This window comes from Coprinopsis cinerea, assembly GCF_000182895.1.
Source record: "Coprinopsis cinerea okayama7#130 chromosome 1 map unlocalized cont3.1, whole genome shotgun sequence".
Taxonomy (NCBI): Eukaryota; Fungi; Basidiomycota; class Agaricomycetes; order Agaricales; family Psathyrellaceae; genus Coprinopsis; species Coprinopsis cinerea.
Window position 1 is genome coordinate 89,796 of NW_003307544.1, and position 17,415 is coordinate 107,210.

Below are 17,415 nucleotides of genomic sequence, written 5' to 3' on the forward strand. Positions count from 1 at the left end.
GTTTTCAATTCAAAACACCCTTAACTGCTCTCGTGCGGACAAGGGAAGCTTGCTTGACTTGACTTTCACGTCTTTCGGCCTCTTCACCCGCAGAACACAAGTCCATTCACCCGAACTTGACCTCGTCGGTGAACATACATTCCACCGCCGCCGCCGCCGACCTGGCCCGCTCATACATACCTACTCGTGTACTCCATACCAACGCGGAGCGCGCTCCCATATCCAGGCTCCAGGACACTGGTATGTACATCCATACGTAGTCCGAATGCTCAATGTTAGATTGTCGAAATCCTCAACCTCGGGTACCTGAACCTGAAATCCTTAAAGTTTAGATTCCGTGCGTGCGAGAAGCCGACCCTGGGGCCTGGCTTCCTCCCTTCCTTCCTTCCTTCTAAGTTCTTCTTCGTTCAAGTTGTTGACCAAATTCAATTTGTTCTTGTCCGAATTCCGAATTCCAATCTGCGTCACTTCCTCGTTTACTGTATACTTGGAAATATATGTAAAGTCGAATATATACAAGGGCGTTATCGCCGTCGGCCGACACGCACCTCCTCCTCCACTCCCAGCCTGAGTGGGTGCTAACTCCATTCCTAGAATCCAACGTGCTATGACGCCGGACTCGGACTCGGACTCGAACCTGACGAGTTCAAGTCTTTTGAACTCTCGAGACGCACTCGTACTCGGACCTGACGAGTCAACTCGAAATCCCGAAATAGAGTAAGAGTAGCGCACAGAGTCATTCCAAAGTCCTCGAACCAAGGTAGCTGAATCCGGGGGCCAGCTGTCGAACGAGCGCCGAGAACACTGCGTTGTCTCCACTTCTCCTCTAGATCTAGCCATGGTTGACCATTGACTCAGAAGATACTTGCGACTCGACAGCCATGTACATACATAGATTCGAAGGTTCGAACTCGGACGTATTTACCATCGTCGACAGATCGACAGCTGTTTAAGGTTGAACGTTTGAACGCTGAAGATTGAATGCGTAAGGCGACCTCGTCAATTGAATGCGTATGGTGACCTCGTCCATTGAATCGATCGCGTCCTCGTGGACTGAGTGACTTCCTCCCTCTTCACACGAGCACACGAGTACAACGAATAACCAACTAACTACTCACGAGCCCGCGAATCGACGTGGAAGAACACTCTGAGCGAACAAGACGGTCGACGAAGTGATAGAACTGAAGAAACCACTGGCATAGATTGATCATGGTCACGGTGCAACAAAATCCCACTTGTACTGGAAGATAAAACCAATCTGTTCATGTATTCACCAACTCACGACCTACACCCTAAGTTACCTAACACCCTACTCACAACCCCATCCTACCTCGCGACACCCCCTCCTCACTCCACCCCTCCTCCTACAACTCACCCAACCTACATCCTTAAGCCACCATATACCGACTATACCCACACGGCACCTCATCACTCCTCCCCCTCGCCCACTCACTCTCCAACGCACTCTCCAACCACTCCCTTTCTTCCTTAAGTGTTTCCATCAGGGGCGTCCACACACCTCCTCCTCTTCCTCCATCTTCATCGACATCACCCAGCCTCCCTGATGAGTCCGAACTGCCCTTACGACCCTCTTCCTTGCGTACGCCGTTACCGTTACCGTTACTCTTGCTCTTCTTGCCCACTGAAATGCCCCCGGAAGCGGGAACACCCTCAGGAACATGCACCCCCAAACTCCTCAACGACATCTCCTCGCTCAGCCTCACCCGCGCTCTAAACTCCTCCTCTTCGATCCGTTCCTGGACGGCGTGGAGCCGGTCTTCGAGGAGTCGTTGGCGGTCTCTCGGATTTGATGGGAGTCGTTGGCGGTCTCTCGGATTTGATGGGAGTCGTTGGCGGTCTCTCGGATTCGATGGGAGGTCAGTGCGACTCGATGACGGTCGTTGGCTGTCGGTCTTCGTTACCAGAGACGTGTTAAGGTGGTGGCCGTCCATGTTACTACCGCTCGCTGGGACACTAGGCAACGCACGATGCCGACTCCCCTCCAACTGCAACTGCACCATCGAAAGAGGTGGTGTAGCGGTAATCGGCGGTAAAACAGGAAGCGGAAGCGGCTTTCGCGGCTGAGGCGTCGAGGGCGGTCGGTGAACCGAATCGCGTACTGTAAGCGGAGGAGCAGGCGAGGGAGGTTGGGGGACTTGGGGTAACGGTCTCAGCGCACCTGCGGACACCGGGGGAGTAATGATACTACTACTAGGAACAGGCCCAGTGGGAACGACAGGGGGCGTAGGAAGAGGCCTCACCACCCCCACCCCGACCCCGGTAGCCCTCCTAGAGAGCTCACGAGCTTCACGCTCAGCTGGCGTCTCGAACGGGTTGGTGAACACCACTCCGCGCGGGCTGGCGATTGTTGCTGCGAAGGAGACGACGGTTGGTTTAGCTGAGGCTGGTATTACCGGTGTCAAGGCTGAGACCGGTGCGCCAGGGACTTGCACCATACCGGGAGGGTGTTGTACAGTGCCATCCGATGTACGCGTCGAGGGTGTAGGAGGCGGGGGAAGCTCAGAGGGAGGCGGGAAGGGCGTGATGATATTCGCAATCGACGAGTTTCTCAGTCCTGCTCTACCATTCGCGCCTCCGTTGGTGATGATGCCTTGTTCGAGATCTCCCGCACCAGCGCTGGAGCTGGAGAACGAGAGGGAGCGCGTCATCATAGTGAGGCGGGAGAGGAACTTGCTCCTCCGTTCGCTCATCGTGCGTCTAGCCAAACCGCCGATACCCCCACCACCGCCACCTCCTTCAAGCGTATTACCACCACCACCTGCGCTACTACCATCGCCTCCATTACCACCCCTCGAGGGCGCCGCCTGGACCATCTGCTCGGGGTAAAACGACAGCCGCGCACTCTTCTCATTGGCGATGCGGCGGTGTCGGAGGACGAAGATGGTTAAGAGGACGAGGAGGCAGATGAGGATGAGGGAGCCGAGGATGAGCCCTGCGATTAGGCCTGCGCGGGCGGGGTCTGTTAGGGGTTCCTCGGTGGTTGTGGAAGTCGTTGGGGATCTAGGAGTGAGAGTGGAAAATGGATTTGGCAGTGTCGATGTATGTGAGGGAGAGGTATTTGGAGGAGGATGAACGGGACGTACGAAGAAGTGGAGGTTGTCGAGCTTGAAGTACTGCTCGAAGTGGTCGAGGTGGTCGTCGTACTATACACCCAGGTAGATCAATATCACTCCACAAACTAACTTTCCCAACGAAGGGGTATACGTACGCTGCTGCGCGAGAGACGACGACTTCGTTGCTGGTACCTATAACGCGGAATCGGGGGCTGGAAATGTAGACCGAAGGGTTAGGTTAGGAGGTGGACAGGGTTGTGGTCAGAACTAACCCAGGACCTGCGACAGCTTTGATTTCGTAGATTCTAGATAACAAGAATCATGTCAGTGAGCGCTCTGCGTATATCGAAATATAGAGCGGTGAAGGGGCTGGAGGACGTGTAGTATCATCAACCCAATAGCATAGATGCGTACACACTCCATAACCCATCTGCTCAACCAACGAGACACGAACGAGGCGTCCAACACCCCACCCAAACCCACCCTCCCAAATCCCCTTCCACCAAAAGACAAACCCACTCACCCAGGCCTAGGAAACCTAACATCCACAAACCCCTCATCATCCATCGGCCGATCCACGACGATATTCGCTCTAGCGAGTCCAACATCCCGCTCGTCAATCACGAACCGAAAGTCGAAGCCGGGTGGGTCGGAGGGCTCGTGCTGCCATCGTACGAGGGTGGGCTCGTTGACTTTGATTTGCAGGGGGTCGCCGAGGACTGTTATGCGGAGTGCGGAGGTGGGGGTGGGGGAGTGTGAGAGTACGAGGAAGAGGGAGAGGGAGAGAAGGAGAGGGAGGGGGAGGAGGAGAGGGAAGGAGGGGAAGGAGGACCGACTGGTTGGATTGGACGAGGTATTATGCGATCGAAATAGCCAAATGGTGGACAAAGTGGAGATGGGGGACGGGGTATATATGTCAGTAAAACCTCCACTACCGCACGACCAGCCAAAATTAAACGACCACTCACAAAACCGAGCATCTCATATCCGTCAATAAAGCGTTCCGACCAGCAGAACTCGTTTCGTTTTCTTCTTTATTTGTTGGTTGTTAACCCAATGCGCACCAGGCGGCTAGGGGGGAAGGGACGGATAGAGGGAATCCCAGAGGACGCTGCGGACTATGCGTCTGGGGTCGTGGTTGTCGGTCAAGTGAGTACCAGTGCATCGTGGATTGTGGTTGTGATGAGCAGCGCCCGTCGGTGGCTATTCCTCGGACTTGTGATGCCATCAACATGAGGCGGGTAGAGGCTACCGGAGGGCCGAGGTTCTGATGATTATCTTTTGTCTGCTATCGCGGACACGACAGGGCGGTATGTAGAGTAGGTGGATAGAAACGAGAGGCTGCGATTTACAGGGCAAAGTTTGCGAAGTAAACGCCTGTTGTGACGACACTGTGGCAACAGCGCCGAGCACATGGGGCCCGAGGTGAAGGAACTCTTTGAAAACTGAGACTCCCGATTGTACGTTTTCCATTGACGCAGAGCCTCACGGAAGGTCATGGCCGTGTTCGTGTCCGCCACTCGATTTCCGTGAGGTTTGATGTGACTTTGGAAAAGGTGGTTCGGTCGGCGCTAAACGAGGTTGACACCCTCCGAGTCTAACATCGACAAACAAAAAAAGGACAAGGCACACTGTGACTCTCCAGTGAAGCATACCTACGTATCGTCGTCTCTCCAAAAGCTACCTCATCCGAGTCATAGCCTTGGAATGCTGCCTCCTGAATCTGATGACCTTACTCATTGACAGGAGGTTCCGCAATTGGATGGACAGCAAACACATTCTCCCTGACTCCCAGAACGGCTTTCGAGAGGGTTATCGCACCACCAACTGCGCCTTCATTTTACGATGCGCCATCGACAATGCTGTCGGTGAAAAATTGGGCCTAGCTATCTTATTCGTTGACCTACAGAACACATTCCCCTCCACCAACCCCTCGACACCCTCTGGACCAAACTATACGAAGCTGGAGCCAGAGCCTAGAGGTCCACTCATGGACTGGATGCGCAATTTAAACTGTATGGCAAAATGAAGTACTTCATCCGGCTGGACAACGAGTACTCCGAGCTGTTCTCCTCACTATGGGGCATCCTGGCTGGTGACACCTCGTCCTTCTCCCCAGGCCTATGCAACTTCTTCATGTCATCGTTCAAACCTCCCGTCTCCCCCACCGATGTCTTAATACATCGTCAACCCATTAACAGCTTACAACAAGCTGACGACATCGCCGCATTCACCCGGGCTTTCATCAAGGCCCTACAACCTACCCTTGACTATATCCACCTGTCATGGTGCGCGAACAACTTCCTCCAACTGAACGTGGGCAAAACGAGTCACAAAGGCCATGTTTGCCTCTAAACCGGTACTGTCGCACTTTGCGAACGGCGTAGGTGAATCCGATGGGGCGCTGAAAGTGGGAGACAGGGAGATCGAGGTCGTCAAGGAGTTTACCTACACCGGTCTAACCTTCTCCTCCTCGAACGCGAGCAGACTGTTCTTCAAACACTTCGAATCGAAAGCCAACTTGTTAGCGCGATAGCATTAATTGGCCAAGTTCTATTCCCGATTGAAGGTCTTATTGGAACCCTGCCTGTCCCGATCGCAACTCGACTCTACAAGGATGATGGCGAGAATTGACCCATTTCTCACCTTTGGATGTGACGTCGCCATCGACTCGGAGAAGAATGGCCTCAAACTTCTAGAAGACGCCCAAATTAAGTTCCTTCGAGGGGTCCTCCCCGTCAAAGGGAGGTGCTTTCGGGCACCACTATACACAGAAACAGGAGTTATGCCTATCAAAGTTCGTCGATCCATGAATGATTCTTGCACTCAAGTATCTCCGACATCATGATCTATGCCGACTCCCCGAGAACCACTATGCGAAATGCGCCTTTCGCGAGACTCCCTCCGCTTGTTCGAGCTTGGCAAGGGAGGTTGGCTAACAGACCTGGCCAAAGTAACTATCATCCTTCCAGTTCCCTGTGTACCTCTCCGCAGACGAAGCCACGGACGAAGACCTTATCGATTACATCGTCGACCAGGTTAAAATGCCATGCGCAAGGGAACTGGAAAAGGCATAGAGGAGTCCTCCAGGGCCCCCCCTCCCTACTGAAGGGAGTTCGGATGCTCGATCACAAGCTACGACCCAGCTCTGTCATGAAGATGCAAGATGACCTCAAACTCGTGATAGTTGGAAATCTGTTCTCCTACGGAAACAGGAGAACAGAAAACACTCACAGTTCGTTCAACGTGCGTATGAATCGAGTCTATAGAGCTTGTCCGTAGAGTACGCGTACAGCGAGATGATAGTAAGTTGGAGATATGTGTCGGTCTTCTGTGTGCTGAGATAGAGAGCCACACGTGATCGTGTAAGGCGCGTCCTTACACCCTTCCCCCCTATGAAAAAAAAGAAGAAATTATCGTAAAAAGGCTATCGTAAAAGAGGGACCCATTGTTAGCGTGGTGCATTAAAAACCCCAGTGGGGAAAAGTCAACCGTTAGTCCCAGTAGCTCGAAGGGAAAAGAAATAAAAGGAAGAAAAAAGGAATTAAGCGTCGGGATCCGTGTTTCCGTTCGTTCGGAGGCCGTCCAGAAAAACGTCGAGAGCTTCGCAATCTTCGACTTCCTTCCCTGGTAACCATACGTCGCATTCCGGACCATGTCCCACCCATCTAACCAAATACCTCCAGCCCTTTCCTGCCCGTTTCCTGTCAAGAATCCTCTCGATCTCCCATTCCTCCTGCCCGTCCTCCGTTACGATGGGTTTAGGAATTGTGTGGCGTCGATCAGGCCATTTGTTGTCGTCGTTCGGAACGCACTTCTTCAGGAGAGAAACATGGAAGACGGGGTGCGTGTTGGAGTGTTCAGGTAGAAGGAGGGTGTAGGAGGATGTGTCTTTGTGAGCGTCGAGAATGGTGTACGGTCCGTCGAATCTAGGCATGAACTTGGCGACACGACGACTATCTTGAGAAAGGTATTCGCGGCGGCGATGTCTTGTGGTGAGCCAGACTCGATCGCCTGGTTCAAAGGACGGTTCATCAGTCCTGTGTTTGTTGACCTGATGAGCTTGGTCGATTTTTGCGGCGAGGAGGTTGTCTTGGGCTTCGGAGACGTCGTGTTGGAGCTTCTCGATGACGTTCAGAACGTCTTGCAGCCTAGGTTGACCTTCTCGCGGAATGAGAGAAGGGAAAATACGTGGTGAACGGCCCATCTTCAATTGGAACGGGGTGAAACCTGTAGAGGCGTTGACTGTATTCATCAGTGCGAATCGAACACGAGGTAAAGCTTTGACCCAGCCCTTTTGATTACGATCAACCCAGAAGCGAAGGCTCTGGATGACGGTCTTGTTGGTACGTTCGCTGGAGCCGTCCGTTTCAGGATGGTAAGCACTCGATAACTGTAACTTAATGCCTGTTAGCGTATGCAAAGCCTTCCAGAATTTAGACGTGAAAAGCTTATCGCGATCGGAAATGATGTGGGAAGGCATGCCGTTCTCGCAATACCACTTGTCGAAGAAAACGTTAGCGAGCTGTTCAGCGGTAATCGTGGACTTCACCGGAATGAGCTGTATGTCGGAACCCAATCTGTCCGTGATGGTCAACAGCATATCGTATCCTTCGTCAACTGGCAAAGGACCAATGAAGTCCATTGCGATCGATTCTCCTCTACCGTCGGGAACCGGGAGGGGATGTAAAGGCCCGGCTTTCTTCGTGGTGTTGTCCTTGTTGCGCTGGCAGTCTTCGCATCCCGGAATATAGCCCTTCTCCAAATCGGAACGCATTCCTGGCCAATAGTATTCGTTCTTGATCGCAGCGTAAGCTTTTTCGAAACCGAAGTGGCCCAGTCGGTCGTGAGCGAGTTGGAAAACCAAGGCACGGCAGTTGGAGTATTTCGGAATGACCAAACGGTTGTTGACGAACCAAAGGCCGTTTTTCTTCTTGAAAGCTGCCATGCCCTTAGCGGCGTTCTCGAATTTCTGGCACCAAGGATCAAGCTGGTAGCCGCGAAGAATGTCTCGGACGAAAGATTCGTCAAGGGTGAGGGAAGTGTTGGTCTCCTTTGGTTTCTTGAACCTGACGGAGGAGAGCGCTTCAGTCATGGCGCAGACGTCGATACCCGCACCTTTAGGCGTGAACAGCGCTCCTACAGGCGGCGTCGATGAACCGGGTAATTCGTCGCAAGGGAAAAATTCGCGAGCTGTCTTCTCAGCGGCGATACTGTTGTCGACAATGGGTAACCTCGAAAGAGCGTCAGCGACAACATTGTCCTCCCCTTTGACGTACACAATCTTTCCATCGAATTGGAGCATATACTCCATCCAGCGAGCTTGACGACGCGAGAGTTCTTTCTGTGTCTGGAAAAACTCGAGAGTTCGGTGGTCAGTATAAATGAAAAACTGCTCGCCTAAGAGGTCGGCACGCCATTTCTTCAAAGCGTTAATGATGGCGAGCAATTCTTTTTCGTGCGTTGGGTAATTAAGTTCAGCTTTCTTCAATGGAGTAGAGTCGAAGGCGACAGGTCGGGCAGTCTCCCAAGTAGGGCCAAACGATAACACGGCGCCTGTGCGTTTTTCAGAAGCATCCGTGGTTACGAAGATCTTGTTCTCACCGGGGTTCTCATGGTCGATGGTGGTTAAGCAATCAGAGGAAACGACGAGCTTCTTGATCTCTTCGAAGGCACGACCATGAGTGGAAGTCCAACCCGGCCAGTTGCGATCGCATTCTTTCTTCGTGAGCGGGTTCAAGACCGAAGTCCACCTAGCGAGGTCAGGCAAAAAACTTCCAAGATAACGTACCAATCCTAAGAAGCGGCGGACATCGGAAGCGTTCTTGGGAACGGGCCAGTTAACGACGCGATCGACTTTGGAACCATCGGGACGAATGCCATCCTTGGAGATTACATGACCTAAAAAGTCAACGGATTCGCAGAAAAACTTAGACTTTTTACCGTTAAGGTATAGTTTGTTCTTCCGGAGAGCCTCGAGGATTAGTCGGACATGTTTCTCGTGTGCGGAGACGTCCTTGGACCAGATGATGATGTCGTCAAGATAGACGTGGCAAAAATGACCGATGTATTTCTTCAAGGCCTCGGAGACTCGGCGTTGATGAATGGCAGGGGCGTTTTTGAAACCCATAGGCATGACGAGCCACTCATATAACCCGAATGGTGTGGTAACGGCAGTCCATTTGATGTCCTCAGGACGCATGCGTGTTTGGAAAAAGGAGTTAGTCATGTCTAGTTTCGAGAAGATTTTACCTTTCCCGCAGTCGGCTAGAATATCGTCAATCCTTGGTAAGGGATTACGGTCGGCAACAGAGTTAGCGTTAAGTTGGCGGTAGTCGTTCACCCATCGAGGAGGTGCGGTTGGATCCGCTTTAGGAATGATGAAAGACGGCGATGCATGAGGGGAATTTGAAGGGCGAATACGACCAGCCTTAAGGTGTTCGTCAATCAATTTCTTCCACGCGTCTCGGAACTTCCGAGGACAACTGTACGTCCGGGTTTCGATGGTTTTCGTGGCGTCTTTGAGCGTGATGGACGCCGTGACCTGATCAGGTAACTGGGAAGCGTGTGGAATGGGTTGAAAAAGATCGGAAAACTCAGCTCTCATCTTGTCGGCTTTTTCTTTCAACTCGACATTGATAACTGCGGCCTTGATCGCGCCCACCATGGACTTGATGAAACGCTGTTTTGGTCGACGTTCCCACCGGCGGTCGACTATGTCGCGGATCGGTTTGAGAACTTTCTTCAATTCGGCAATCATGACTTTCCAGTTGCGACGCAGCTGATGAGTTCGCTCTTTTCCTGAACGAGGTAGAACCTGTGGGCGGCGGACCTGTCGCGGAATCACGAAGTCATAAACACCGTTGATGAAACACTTACGGGCGGCGCAGTCAATGATGACGTTGTGAGCTTCGAGCCAAGGTAAACCGAGCAGGATATCGACACAGAGATTATCCACAAGAATGGCCTTAAACTTTTTGGAAAAGAATACGTTGTCATTGGACCACAAGTCGAATCTAACAAACTCCGTCAAAGAGAAAGGTTCCGCGTCGGTGGAAGTAATGAATGCAGGGTTAACCGGTAAGGCGTTCTTTAGTGGGTATCGCTTCAGGCCGTGTTTGGTGGCGACTTTCGAGTCCATTAAGACTGTATGGCAGCCGGTGTCAAACATTGTCAGTACGTCCTCCGGAAAATCGGAGGTCCCCGCCATGCAGGCTTTCCACAATAGATGTACGGAAGTTGTAGGATCACTCACGTCGTTCTCTTCTTCGTCGTCGTTTTCGTCCAAAATCTCCGCCGAGGAGTCCTTCTCCGCCGATTCCTCCGAAGATGAATCCTCATACTCGATGTCGTCGGAGGGGAGTACGGCAGCAATAGCTTTACCCTTGGCAGTGGAGGATTTGTTGGCCTCGTCGTACTTCTTCTTGGCATCAGCAGCCATTTCGACCGTGATCTTCTTGTAGTTCTTCATGGTCGGGTATCCGTTGGGGCAGTTGGCCCATCGGTGGCCGGCGTAGAACTGACGGCATTTGAAACAGCCACGATGGTTAGCGAGAATGTCCTTCTCCTCCTCAGTCAATCGCGGGACCCAGTCAGCGCGTCGACCGGCGCGGGTGCCATCCGAAGATCCCCCGGTCGAACCGGAGTTGTTGGTGCGAGCCTTCTTGTTGGATCGTTCGGCGTCGAGGAGTTTCTTGGAGAGGGCCCTGAGCCTAGCGATCTTGTTGTCGATACCAATGACCTTCTTGATCCATTCATTGAAAACAGCGATCTCGTTGAAGTCGGCGTTCTCGAACTGTTCCGGAATGTCGGAGAGTTGGTATTCGTCAGAGATCTCGTCGACACAGTTAGAGAAGAGGAGGTCCTTCATGCGTTCGTTGTCGCGATGTTTCTCTGTGCCACGCAAGAGGTTGTTCCAGTAAATCATTTCGTTGGCGAAGTCCTCGAACGTCTCGTTGTCCTTCTGGCGCCTGGTCGAGATCTTTCGCTTCCATTCGGTAGCCCAGTCGCGTTCCAGTACAAGTTCCTTGAGACGGTTCATGAACTCGGTGATGTTGAGAGCAGCCAGAGTAGCACGATTAGCTCCAATCCAGGTGATAATACGATGGTCCTCAAAACACCCGAAGAGATGTTTGACGACCTTGTCGTCGGCGAGTCCTTTTTGGTAAGCCTTGTTCTCGCAGGCAACATGGAAGGTGTCGAGAACATCGATGGTGCATTTTCCGGCAGTGAGGGTCGGGAAGTGCTTGCCGTTGTCCTTGACTGTAGCCATGCGAGCGTTGTAGGCCATTTTTACTGTCACATTTTCGTCAGCACCCCAATTGTCAAAATCAACATGAGCTTGAAACACAAAAGGCGGGGTGACCGTGAACGACTCGTCGTCACTCTCGTCAGAGGAATCGTCGATAATAGAAGACAATTCGGGTAGGGGTACGTCCTCGTCGTCAAACTCGGTACACAATGAAGTTTCTCCATCGACGGCGGGCAATAACCCACACGCCCTTTCTAATTGGACACCTGTCGGTGTCTCGTCGTCTAATTGTGTGGTTTGAGGATCCCGCCTAGGCGAGTCCGTCACCACCGTCGTTCGGTTAGCATTCCTTGGTTTCCGCGCCTTGCGCACGGGTTCAATTCGTTCAAGCGTTCTTCCTCGTAATTTGAGGGTATCCATCATGTGTCTATCGTCGTTGTAGCAACAGCTACCGTCGTATACGTTCTAGCGCTAGACGCGCTACCAATCCACGCCCACTAAGTGGCGTGTAGACTCGTTTGGAGATACGCAAAAAAAAGTGGAAATCTGTTCTCCTACGGAAACAGGAGAACAGAAAACACTCACAGTTCGTTCAACGTGCGTATGAATCGAGTCTATAGAGCTTGTCCGTAGAGTACGCGTACAGCGAGATGATAGTAAGTTGGAGATATGTGTCGGTCTTCTGTGTGCTGAGATAGAGAGCCACACGTGATCGTGTAAGGCGCGTCCTTACAATAGTCCCCTCGCACTGGAAGGCCCTGTTCCAATTCCCCACGTCAAATCACTGCCTAGCAGTGGAGACAATGCGCCGAATGAAGGATCGAGAGGGAAACTTCATCACGAGGGACCGCCGCCTATGCAGGTTCTGCAAAGTTCACATCGAAGACGAAATTCACGCCCTATCATGCAATGCGGAACCAGCCTTGGCCGACGTACACACATCGTTCTGGGAATCGATCGGGACATCATCACAGATTACGAGGCAGATGTTCAACGTTCAACGTTCAGCATCGACCCTAGTGGAACGATACACAGACTTATCCGAGACAAAGAGTTGGTAGTAGACTTCGCTAGATATGTCTATAAGGTGCTCGCTACATTCGACAAGCACGAGATTTTCTGTCCATAGGTAGTAGGTACACTCTCTCCCTACTATAGTTAAATACATAGTTCCTCTGGAGTCTGGCATAACTCCGTCTCTGTCGCGTCATCCTGGAGAAACTGAAAGACATTGGTGTACGGTGTCGACCCAGTGATTCGGGAATCGCGTAGCGGCCAATACCAGTTCTGACCGGGAGGTTGGATGATCTTCCGAACGGGATGACTGTGAGAGCCTTGCCTACCTACCTACCTAGTACCTCCAGACTCTCTCGTCTCCATTCGGTATATTGACTTGCGACTTCGTGTGCTAATAAGCCGCGCATGTATGTTTATTAGTATGCTAATAAGCCGCGTGTACCCATGTGCATTAATATGCTAAAAATAACATATGGCGCTCAGTCTCACAGCAAATACAAGGAGCCTGGACCCCTCTAATTCATCCAGATGGCGTTGAACGAAGTATCGTTGTAGGGTCCGTACGTATACCCGTGTCATGTCCGACGGAATCTTGCTCTACTCTCTACTGTACTACTGAGCAAGCTGCCATTACTGGTAGCTGCTACACTGTTCAGCATAAATGCCGCACTGCTAGGGACGAGGCCATCTAACCGCGAGACAAATTAGCTGCTTTACGTTTGTTTCTGAGCAAGCTGCCCACACACCCTGCCCGTGCCAGACGTTTGCTGAACTGGGTGGCAGTTGGAGTCTTGTCCAGAAACAAAAATAAACATAAAAACAAGAATAAGAATGACCAACTAATTACTTGCTAATTCCGGTCATATACCGCGGTCGTTGTAACATGTTGTGGGTGGAGGTGAGGATTCTCCCGTGGTTGAGTTACACAACGGTTGGAGTTTGGGGGTGACACTTCGGTGGGATCATCATACTATTGGACCAGTCCTTAGGCCTTACCGCGTAAGTCAGAATTAACAAACCCAACCCCACACGTAGACACCAGCGCGGCGACCCATGGGGAGTTATTTATGTCCCTTTTGGAGGGATATAAAGTAAAGTCTGGGGAGCGGATGTATACCGATATTCTATAGGACAGCTCCGTTGTCGATTATGGCCCCTTTCGCTCAGTCTTTCCTCCTCCTTGCTATCCTTTTGAACGGTTTTCTAGGCGTCGTTTCAGCGCAAGCACTTGGACGCCCCGGACCTCAAAGGAGATGCAAGTACATTGACATCCGTAACGAATGGTCAGTGGTACCCATCCTACTAGTACTACTAAGTACTACTCTAACTGACCCCCCATACTCGTATTGATCGACTTGAACTTGAACGCTTCATCAACAACAACTTGAACGCTTCAACAACAAACACTCTGACTGTACCAGGCGGACCCTCACAGTCGCTCAGCGCCGGGACTACATTCGGGCTGTAAGGTGTTTGGCGGAGAAACCCTCGAATGCAGGTCGCGGACGTCCAGCGATGAAGACGAGGTTCGACCAGTTCGTCGCTACCCATTTCGATCTCGATTTGGATATTCACGTTGTCGTGAGTTTCTTTTTTCTTTTCTTTTTTCGTTTTTTTTTTTTTTTTGTTCGAGGCCTTTCATTAGGCGAACTCGGAATGGGAATAGAATACTAAAGTAGTTGATTACGGGTACCGTTTCAATCTAGGGACAATTCTTACCGTGGCACCGTCATTTCGTGACACTCTACACCAACGCTTTGCGTGAGGAATGTGGATATAGAGGGCCAACACCGTACGTCTGTCCGGAACGCGATATCGACGTCTTGTCCTTTCCCTTTCACTGACGCCTCCCTCGTCTAACCAGTTACTGGGACTGGACGCTCGACGCACACGCACCCGTACCGTACGTCTCTTACCCTTCCCCGTTTCGATTTCCTGATACTGACAACTTAACACCCACCTTCCTTGCAGTTTCGTAGACTCCCCCATCTTCGATCCAATCCTCGGATTCGGCGGTAACGGCGTGCCGGGCACAACACTAGCGCCCCTCCCACCCCTCGACACTGTGCAGCCCCTCCCACCCCTCCCAGGCCTCCCAACCGGTCCCCGCGCCCCCGAAGGCTGCCTCCTCTCCGGGCCCTTCCAGGACTTCAAAGTGCGTTTCGGGCCCCGCGCCACAGAAGAATCGCCCACCGGCATGTGCATCGTCCGGGGGATCTTCGAAGGCGTCAGGAGGAACTTGAATAGCACGTCGGTTGCGGCTACGTTGGCGCAGAGGAGCTTTGAGGAGTTTAGGAGGTTTGTGGATATTCAGGGTGAGCCTTTTGAGGAGGCTGCGGGGATTCATTGGGCTGGACATGCGGTTGTTGGTGGGACTATGATGAGTGGACGTGCATCTCCTGCTGGTACGTGCATTTACTTTACCCCCCTCAGAGAGTCTTATTTATGGGCCATGTACACGTTTTTTTTTGACCCTCGTTTACTTTGATTTTTCAGACCCCATTTTCTACCTCCACCACGCCAACCTCGATCGCATCTGGGCGAAATGGCAAAACGCCGATCGCAAGAACCGATTGTACGATATTTCGGGGCCCGTCTCTCAGGTCGGCCCAGAGGCGGATGAACAGGTTACATTGGATTTCTTACTACCCTTCGAGACTCTTGCAGATCCTGTTTTGCTTGGAGATGTCATGGACACTGAAGCGTATCCTGGTTGTTATAGATATGATGATCAGTACAGCTTGGTGAAGTAGTAGCTACTACTAGTAGCGGTTAATTTGTCCTTCCGATTACCCCTGTATCTATTGTCGTACTTGTGACCCTTCTCGAGTAGTATGTTGAAAGAATTGGATCGTATTCAAGCTTGCCCTCCCTACTAATAGCACCCTCAAACCACGTCGGTATGCACTACATTTCATGGTGTGAGTTTGTACCTCATTTGCATCTGAATCATCACGGGCGTCTCAGATCGTGAACCCGAGGGTCACCGGGAAGCCCAACAGTGGTGGTCGTCTTGCCAATGAAAAGTGGCGGTGTTAACATACTTAAACAGATCCTTTCCTAGAACTCCCATAGACCCCACCCCTAACCATGGAGGACCCCGTCCCTTCTTTCGCTAAGACTGCAGACGCTCAGGCTAAATCCCCACTCTACGCAACAATCCCTCCCGAAATCCGCCTCGAGATCTTCGAGTTGGCGGTTACATCATACCCCGATCTGTCCAGTCCTTACCCTTTTTTCTTCCCGTTACTACCGTGCTGGATTTATTGCGCCTCGAAGGACGGATTTGGCCTTGCTCAGGACATGCCAGAAAGTCTACTCTGAAGCGAAAGAGTTTGTTTGGAAGCCGTCGACAGGGAACGATGAATGCATGGCTTGGTGCACAACACGGAAGAGAGGGAGTGACGTCCCTCCAGAGAGTGTTTACAGCCGTACGTTGCCTATCCGACTCTCCGAAGATATATTCTCGACTTAAAAAGTAAACACCGACGGTGCTTGCGTGCGCATAAGTTAGACTCTATAACAGACCTGTTCCTTCCCAGTTGGGTGTTCTACATTAGCCCACGCGCCAAAGCGCTTTCAACCGCAGGGCGAATCAAGAACATCACGAAACTCCATATCTTCATTTCGTTTAGGCATTTACATGCCCGACGCAGTCTCGGGTTTCTTCAAAGGCGCTCCCAAGGGCCTGCGCCCTCGCGAGATGAAAGCTAACCATTCAATACACCCTTTGGATATTGTTGATCGAGGACATCCGAGTCGGCCCAGAGGAATCAAAGACCGCAGCCGAAAAGTTCGCGTTCCTCCTCGGTATTACTCTCAAACCCCCTGCCAGATCGCTGGCGGATTTGGTTCGTGCTATTCCGAGTAGCTGCGTCCTAGAGGTGGAGGTGCCTGAGTTGATGGAAAGCGGGGTGGATGGGGCGACAAGGTGAGGAAGTGGGAGTGGATGGGACCGACGGCGTTTGGGGACGAAGAGGTATACCCCTCACATCCGAGTGGAGAGACAATGAAGTACGTCGTAAAGGTGTTGACGTTCAGAGTGGAGGATGAAGGTTCGACTCCCGACGATGGGACTTTGGGAGGTGGTGCGCGTGACTCTCGTTTGGGGTGACGGCGCTTTAGCGGACGATAATATTCCGTACAGACCTATGCAGTCGATCAGCGCTGTAGATTTCGTCGGAGAAACCACGGATATTTATATACTTTCCATCACACATGAATGAACCAGTGCAACTCCTAGCCTTGGCGGTGAAACACCGAGCATTCCGTTCTATTTTAAGAGTGCACAATAGGTACTGTATACACTCATATACAAGGTGCAGCACCTATACCGACCAAAAAGGAGAGTCTGGAGGAGGCATGGACTATGTTTTACGGGCACCTTACCTATCATATTCTCTTCATGCAACTTGACGACAGACTAATCCCCGTATCTCTGATCCGTCGAATTAAGCGCTCGTCCGCATAGGACTCGTTCAGTCGAACGCCCGTGCACTTTCGTCAGCTTCTTTCATCCGCCACTCATCCGAATGTAGTTCTTTCAGTCAAATGCCCGTCTATTTTTAGAGGCTCTTCGATCAAGAAATCATGTTGTGCATAGCAAAAATCAACTTATGACGAGATAATGTTGGGCGTTGGCGCAACGGATGCTAGAGGACGATGGCGGTCACTCGGTACCAGGATACCGAGGGTGGTGGGTTGGATACGAGTGGTAGGGGTATTGTGGCGACGTTTTATATGGGCCCATCCCCCGTCGCGGGTGTGAGACTTCTCGACCTTGCCACCGCAGGGGCGACGTGGTTCAGGGTTTCGAGGGTGCATCCGAGTTATATATACTATGGACTGTACGACGTGGCGCCTTCATATTGATTCTCAACAGGTGCGATGTCGTCGGGTGGACCCCATATCTCACATGGCGAAGCGCCAGCCTTTCCTTCTACGTCTCCATAAACAGCGAGAACGTGCACCCAATTGGATCCATCTTATCTGCACTCTAACCGGTTTGGATCACAAACTGAATTGCCTTGAATACTTACGAAATCTTCCCAACAGTTGCACTACAGATGGGTA

General features: G+C 51.8%; 5 protein-coding genes across 5 annotated transcripts; 3 read left to right on the plus strand and 2 right to left on the minus strand.

Moving 5' to 3' along the window:
• Positions 1-321: 321 nt before the first annotated feature.
• CC1G_13555 (hypothetical protein) lies at positions 322-588 on the minus strand (the record flags this gene model as incomplete). Its single annotated transcript, XM_002911981.1, has 2 exons — positions 322-479; positions 549-588. 2 exons carry the CDS (start codon positions 586-588, stop codon positions 322-324), a joined length of 198 nt encoding a protein of 65 aa, XP_002912027.1.
• Positions 589-1,388: 800 nt separating this feature from the next.
• CC1G_02740 (hypothetical protein) lies at positions 1,389-4,193 on the minus strand (the record flags this gene model as incomplete). The annotated part of the gene is made up of 6 exons (XM_001828107.2): positions 4,043-4,193; positions 3,598-3,909; positions 3,347-3,379; positions 3,230-3,286; positions 3,105-3,164; positions 1,389-3,021 (listed from the first exon to the last, which is right to left on the minus strand). The coding sequence occupies exons 1-6, from the start codon at positions 4,057-4,059 to the stop codon at positions 1,389-1,391; spliced, it is 2,112 nt and encodes a 703-aa protein (XP_001828159.2). The 5' UTR covers positions 4,060-4,193.
• Positions 4,194-5,099: 906 nt separating this feature from the next.
• On the plus strand, positions 5,100-5,610 carry CC1G_02741 (hypothetical protein; the record flags this gene model as incomplete). The annotated part of the gene is made up of 2 exons (XM_001828108.2): positions 5,100-5,362; positions 5,496-5,610. 2 exons carry the CDS (start codon positions 5,100-5,102, stop codon positions 5,608-5,610), a joined length of 378 nt encoding a protein of 125 aa, XP_001828160.2.
• A 7,799-nt stretch (positions 5,611-13,409) lies between these two features.
• Positions 13,410-15,095, plus strand: CC1G_02744 (hypothetical protein; the record flags this gene model as incomplete). The annotated part of the gene is made up of 8 exons (XM_001828111.2): positions 13,410-13,433; positions 13,550-13,625; positions 13,778-13,923; positions 14,049-14,134; positions 14,207-14,245; positions 14,314-14,747; positions 14,839-14,917; positions 15,065-15,095. 8 exons carry the CDS (start codon positions 13,410-13,412, stop codon positions 15,093-15,095), a joined length of 915 nt encoding a protein of 304 aa, XP_001828163.2.
• A 337-nt stretch (positions 15,096-15,432) lies between these two features.
• Positions 15,433-15,666, plus strand: CC1G_13556 (hypothetical protein; the record flags this gene model as incomplete). Its single annotated transcript, XM_002911982.1, has 1 exon — positions 15,433-15,666. One exon carries the CDS (start codon positions 15,433-15,435, stop codon positions 15,664-15,666), a length of 234 nt encoding a protein of 77 aa, XP_002912028.1.
• Positions 15,667-17,415: the final 1,749 nt, after the last annotated feature.